The sequence below is a fragment of the Cariama cristata genome, unplaced genomic scaffold (genome assembly GCF_000690535.1).
Source record: "Cariama cristata isolate BGI_N322 unplaced genomic scaffold, ASM69053v1 scaffold1410, whole genome shotgun sequence".
Taxonomy (NCBI): domain Eukaryota; kingdom Metazoa; phylum Chordata; class Aves; order Cariamiformes; family Cariamidae; genus Cariama; species Cariama cristata.
In genome coordinates, this window is record NW_009595055.1 from 154,374 (window position 1) to 161,586 (window position 7,213).

Below are 7,213 nucleotides of genomic sequence, written 5' to 3' on the forward strand. Positions count from 1 at the left end.
TGTTTATCATTTTGATAAACAACCTCTCTCATTGCTGCAGGATGCTCCATGTAACTCAGCAGAGTCAAATACTATTAAATTGTCGTCACTGTCAAAGAGAGAATGTATAAGTTTTGCTACCTGAGTCATAGTTAATGACTTCCACAATGTATAACACAAATCAGTACTGCTGTTTGCCTTTTTTATGTTTGTTTACTGGTAAGTTCAGGCTTGGCTAGAATACAGAGGTGAGTTATAATTTTGAAGTGCAAAATATGCTTTTATTATTACCTCTCAGCTAGAGATATAAAAACCAGAGATGACTAGAAGACAGCTTTTTGGCTTCTGCCAGGCATGCACTCAGACCTTATAGGTGATTAGATATCTTAAATCACAGCCACTCACAGTAAGCTCATGCTTATGATAAAATATTTCACTCTGCGGTGCATAAACTCAAGGTGGCTTTATAACAGAGACAAAAATGAACATTATTTCAGGAGTTTAGTGTCCTCCAATTAGAATTAAACCATTTGCAGGAGTAACAAATGGTTGTCCCTGTTTTACATTAAGAATTATGTATTATTTCCACAGCTAAGTATTTTAAGCCTATGCAGAACAAAGACTTCTGGAAAGCTAGGAATTGTGAGCAGAGTCCTACTGCCACAGATAATTGCCATCTTCAACAGCCCAGAATCCTTCCCAGCAGCCAATTCTGTCCCTCTTGCTTTGGTAGGCATCACATTTCCTTCATGCGAAGTTGAGGGCATCCTGTGAACTGAGGGCTCAGAAAGGATAAGCTGTTCTTAATATGAAGTCCTGCTAATGTTTGGTGTGAAGAGGATATAAGTTATGTTAGGACATTTTCATTCTTCTCTGTAGCTTCTGGAAGAAAGAGCAAAGCTATTCCAGATTTGCAAGTTCCTATTCCATTTCTAGTATTTTTCTGATTTTCTTGGGGCAGGAGGGAATTAAAAAAAACATAAGCTATTTTTCTTGCCAGGTAGATAAAGCAGCCACTTCATGAAATATAACTGTCAAGAAAACATTCAAAAGACACTCACTTAGAGGATTTTAGGGCCCTTTCCTCTCCTTTTAAGATCAATGGCAAATCCCCTATTGACTTGAGTGAGTTGGATGAGGCTGCCAATAGACCATAAACTGCCAAAAAAAGACATTTCTGGGTTTTGTGACAAGGATTCAAACTTTTTCTGCATTTACAGCCTATGAGATCAACAGGTCAACTATTCATATTTTTTCAGGACTCTCAGCACTGTAACATCTTGCCAGGTCTTTCCACAATCTAGAAGAACCATTGAGAAATAAACACTGACTCAGGAAGAGCAGTCCTCAGATATTGGTATTACAACATCTCTTGGCACTCTCCTCCTGCCCCATCCCCCCCCCCAAAAAAAAAGTTGGAAATAAAAAATTACAATCACAGAATAAAAAGGTGTTTCACAGATACACCTGAACATGTTAGATTTTTTTCAGTGGAAACTGAAGACTGATTCCTGTTCCTTTGCCCACTCTAAATCGTTTCCTCATCTGTACAGTTGAAATAGGGGTTTAAGTTGAACCTTCAGCCCAGGATATTTGTGGTATATATATTTCTGTGAATAACATAATCAGGAGTGTGATTTTTCAACAAGTTTTTTTTCCTAGTCTCACTGTGTCCATTTGTATTTGTCTGGGTACCTCTATCCCCATTTTGTACATGGCTTTTAAGAAGTCTAACAGGTATATGCATGGTTGGTAAAATACATACCAGCAAAAACACTTTGCATGCAGTGCTATTCAGTAGTCATTTATAGACTAAACATTCTTTAATGGAAAAATCTGATCCCACATAAGAAATTTTCAAGGAAAACAGGGTGTGTAGCATGCAGAACTTTCTCCATGTGAGATAGATTTTTTTCTTCTGTGTCAGCACTGGGAAGGGGTTTTTATTATTGTTATTATTATTATTTGCATTATAGTTATAGTCCGTGCAGATAAAAGTTCCAATTAATGTAATTAACTGTCTAGTGGTAAAAAGAAGTGGTTTTTCGTCGCTTTTATAGTTCCATTGTTTTGCCACTCCTAAACAACTATACACTTTGAGTTAAATTCTTTATTGCTGCAGCAACTTGAGCTTCCACATAACAATTAAAGGTGTTATAAAGCTCATCCACCACAACCCATTATTTTGAATAGATAACCAAATAAGCAAGACTAGCTCATGTGGTTATTAGTAGTAAGAAAATTAAGCATTTAGCTTATTCACAGATATTTGCCACACAGTCTATGTAGTCTAAAATTAGAAATGCTTGTTATTGCGTACAATATCTTTATTGTTGAGGTTACAGTCAATAAAATCACAAATCTTTCTTCTCTTAGGGCATGACCATAAGATGAATTAAACCAATGACAATCTTTTCATTGCTTTCAATATGATTTGGATGAGGGAACACGAAGTTTATCTAAATAATTACTTCATAGAAAAATACAAGCATTTGGGGCTGAGTTGATTGCCACAATTCCTCTTACTCCTAAGAGACATTTAAAAGACCGTTTGTCAGATGATAGCTTTCTGAATTGTTGAGATCTCTCTTCTATGGCACCTATTGGCTTTCAAAAAGCTTGTGTCAGCAGGCCAAACGCACCTAATAACTAATACACGAAGCAGCATTTCTCTCCAGATGAGTTAAATATTTGCTGCAGAGTTAGTCTTGTCTCATGCTTGCAAACTCATCATTGCTTAACCCCATGACCCTGCAACCTGAGCTCGTTTATCCTAATGGACATTCACAGAATTTCATCCACTGACTTGCCCTGGAAGGTCAGTGGTTTGAAAATTTAATATTATAAAACATTTCCACACTTTGTTCATTGGTAATTGTTGTACTACTTAATACTGTGGGTACACTTTATGGCATACCACCGTATGACCTTAACACATATAGTCAAGGAAGGTTCCTCCCTGCCCACCTACCCCAGTGTTTCACTACAGAAATGTCACATTTGTAGAATCACCAGGTAACAGGACTCACTTCTGAGTGGGAAGATGCCACTGGACTCCCAAACCTCTTCCAAAATCACGTGTTCACAGCCAGAGGTGGATCAGCATCTCCAAACTGCTTATCCTCCTACCTGGCTGCAGGGTTACTACAGTGTTCAAAAGTTCTCAAAGTTGTTTCAAAAAGAGTGAAAGCCAAAGACAGGAATAATGCTTTTTATGCTATAGTTAAAGCAATATGCAGTTAGCATTTCATAGTGGCATAAAGTAATAATGCTTTTCTAGAAAACCTTCTTACACATCCTGTTCTTTAGTAGGCTGTGCATGATGTTTTGTATTAAGTTTAAACAAATCATTCCAAATTTATGCTGCAATTTCATAAAGTAGCCAAATATCTGTGGGGAACAGACTGGCACTATTAAATACTCGGTGATTATGAGCTAAATACAATCTGAACTGAGGAATCAAGAAATTACTTGGGCAGTGCATTAGCCCACTGTGATGTCTCATCTCCTTGCACTGCACTGCTAAGGTGAATGGGAATAATACACTTGACACTTTGCTTCTGTGCGTAGCATATGCCACAAACACCAAGTATTCATAAACCCTAAGCCACCGTCTATCTGTCTATCACTCCTTTGTGTTCTCTACCTAATCACACTATTACAAATGTTCATAAAGAACAATTAGGGAGAAGACAAATTAAGCCTAGTGATCTTGCACACAATGGGAATGTTTCCTGCCTTAAAACTGCCAATTTAGAGAGTGGGGTAGCAAAGGGAAGTGCTGTTGGACCATCCTGTAATTTGGAGAGGCTGATTGTCATTCTCTAAGGCATAGAATCAAATATTTGGAGAAAAATCTTATTTCTAGATGGATTCCCTTAGCCCTTGTCCTTGTACGAGAGAATATTTGGGGAAAGACGCCTGCAATATTACAAGCATAAAACCAGCCAACGGTTGTTGCATATTTACTGCAGTGTATTACCTACATTTCTTGAGGCCCAGACCTTGACACAGTCATTTTCAGGCCAAAAATTCTGCTGATGTCAGAGACGCTTCTAACATAAGACAAACAAGCTGTATCTACTGTAGAGGGACATTTATCTACATTTCTTGTTAAAACTGAAGTATAGCAGCACCTGGCTTGTTCAGGAGCACGCATAATGGGAGAAATAACATTGTAATCCCACCTGGATAGAAGCCATGCAAAGATACAGACAGGAGCACGCCTGGGTGCTTTGATTAGCCACTGCTGCTCTTCCTAATCAGAGTGTCAATATTCTCTTTTTCTTTTTTCTTTTTTTCTTTTTTCTTTTTTGCCAGAAGGAGGAACATGTGAAGTTATAGCAGCACACAGATGCTGTAATAAGAATCGAATTGAGGAAAGATCACAAACAGTAAAATGCTCCTGTCTACCTGGGAAAGTGGCTGGGACTACAAGAAACAGACCTTCCTGTGTTGATGGCAAGTAGCTCCTCCTGTATATATGTCTCTGTTTGTATACCATCCAGTAAATAACTTTAATTCTATAGATTATGCATAGGAACTTTGTTGTGTTCTCTATTTAACAAAAAAGAAAAATCTATAAGCATACATTTACACCACCTTGGCTGCTACTACAGCTCTGTGCACATGGGTCACATTAAGATTTACTCAAAAAATGAGAGTATAGCATTCAGTACAAGCACGTAGATAAGTATAACAGATCCTGTGGCAGGATCAAGCCCTTAATAAATAACTGGACAAAATTATCCCTTGCGTCACTTCACAGGCCCCCCCCCCCGGGGGCATGATTCATAAATATTTCAAAGGACAACAGCCATTCATTTTGATTTAATGAGCCATTTGAAAAGTCAGTGGCAAAAAAAGATAAATAAATTAATCCTGTGGTCTTGTCCTGTAACAAACATTACAGAAAGCTAGGGAAAATATCTTTGTCTTTTGAAATCATTGGTGCTGTTTCTTGTCATGAGGATTTTTTTTTCCTGAAGAAAGAACACCACATTATTTGTGTCTGGGTTTCATGTCGGGTCTGACTCCACAGGGTGTATTCCTCTCTGGGGCTCCCCTGCCACCACTGCAAGGTGAAACCATGCAGCAATCAGGGAGAGAGCTGTGGCCTGGAAGTGCTTAGCAAAATATAAATCGCATAACAAGGTGGGGAGTAAGTGGTGCTAATCCCTTTAGTTACCCTTCCCAAACAAGCCACTCCATGTTGCGGAATACCTCTGTGCAGCAGCTTTGTGAAACAGAGTATCTCATAAAAATTCCTCACTATTCTTTATGGTAAATGCCTGGTGCCATGGTTTATACCACCCCACAGCCCAAAGGTGCTTTGAAGAACCAGGAGTCATTTTGGCTAGAGTCAAGATGGATTCTGCCCTGGGCTCTCCTCACCCTTCCCATGGATGGACATCCAAGGCTGGTGGCATAGCTACAGGTTTTGGAAGCACCCAACGTTTCCTCTTTGGGTCTGTCATTTGGCATTCAGCTTTCCCCAAGGGAGTGAGAGGAGGGAGCTGTACAAGCAAATGTTGGGAAAAATGGTTTCTTCTGGGTACCTTTCCTCAAGCACATGCTGCAAAGGCACTAGCAAGGGAGCAGGGGCTGGTCCAGATGCAGCCCAGAGTTAGACAGGAGTATTGGTGGGTGTTGTGGACCAGAGGGTTGTGTAGACAAAGCTCTGAGGCTTGCATGTTCACCATCAAAAAGATGAGAGATTGGGGGTGCCTTGGAGGGATGAGAACCTCGTGTTTTCTCAGCAAGTATTTGTGGTATGTACATGTCTGGTTTATATATTAAAGATAGAAAGAAAATGTTTTATTATTTCAAAAAATTCTTTCAAATTTTTAAATTATAAGGCAATATTTCATAACTTGTTACATTGGGAATGCAATTCAGGTTCTGACTGAAATCACGCTATGAATGCACCTGTGAATGATTATGCTTTAATCCACATTCTGTCATTCTGTTATTGCTTAATTACCCTGATAAAAAGAAGCTTTTCTTTTTCTGTTAAGCACACTCATAAAATTGTAGGTAAAACCTACAGCTGGTCTTAACCAAAGATCAGCTGTACGAGCCTTGAAGAATTTCATGTTCTTCAGCGGGTCATGAAAAACAGAGACACCGAATAGAGCAGAGACACACCATTAATTCAGATCTCATAATTCTGTTCAGAGAAGAGGAGCTCAAAGAATATTGTGTTAAGAAAAAAAGTTGGGTGCAGGTGTGGACTGAGGCCTAATTGTTCTGTCAGGATTACGATAAAAAGAAATGTTATTGTCTGGAATTTTGAAAGGAGTAAGGATAAAACAATGGCTAATATAAAAGTGCAGAGCTAGTCCCATTGAAGTCACTGAAAGATTCGCAGTGACTTCAAAGCCAGCAAACTTGAACTACAAAGGAATGTCTTCCCCTTTCAAGTTTAGTTGTTGCAGTCAGTCCATAGCTTCTTTTGTAGATGGCTGGTGAACAGTTTAAAAGCCCAGTAAGCTGCTTGTAAAAAATTAATAGAAGGGGCATTTTCTTTGGCCTTTGTTTTATCCCAGACTTTGCTTTGTGACTTTTGACATACTGACCTGGTTTAAGTCAAAACTTCGTCCTATTTAGTGGTTCTGTTCTTGCTAAGGCAAACTCCCAAAACTTCCCATGGGAGTCCCATTGACGTCAGTACTTCAACTCATACAAAGATTTGGGATTTGTTGTTTCTTTTGTACATGAGGACATTTCAAAAGGTCATCTGGAACTCTTTACCTTCTTTACCTACCATACTGAAAGGATTAAGACCATTTAATCTCACACTGGGTTTTACATTGCATTGGATTTCAAGCCACAACCTGTTACCAGGAAAGCTTGCTTGGGTAAGCTAATTGGAAATCCATGGGTGTTCAGGTACAGCAGTATACTCACACCCAAACAGAATGATTACCTTTGAGAGGTGACAAGGACTGGGACATCCCATGTTAGCAGTTTGACTCCCATATGTGGTCGATTATTGCCTCGAGCCATCTCCACCTGATGGCTATTTAGCAGTCTGTGTAAAACAAACTGAACCTCAGTCTTGCCCAGTTCAAACCATTGGCCAAACTGTGACTTAATGGGATGAGAATCAAGCTTTTGCTGTTTCTCAGTCCAATTTCATCAGAAAACACCTCATCAAGGCTGAAGCTTTGACAGTTTGAGTTCAGGTTTGGAATGAATGGATTGAGAGGAGCTCTGAGGAGAAGGACTTGGG

At 39.2% G+C, this 7,213-nt stretch overlaps 1 protein-coding gene across 1 annotated transcript; it reads left to right on the forward strand.

Annotated features, from left to right (window-relative positions):
- Window positions 1–4,299: 4,299 nt before the first annotated feature.
- On the forward strand, window positions 4,300–4,448 carry LOC104161717 (protein FAM19A1; the record flags this gene model as incomplete). The annotated part of the gene is made up of 1 exon (XM_009700252.1): window positions 4,300–4,448. A coding segment is annotated over one exon (149 nt), but the record flags the coding sequence as incomplete, so codon positions are not given.
- Window positions 4,449–7,213: the final 2,765 nt, after the last annotated feature.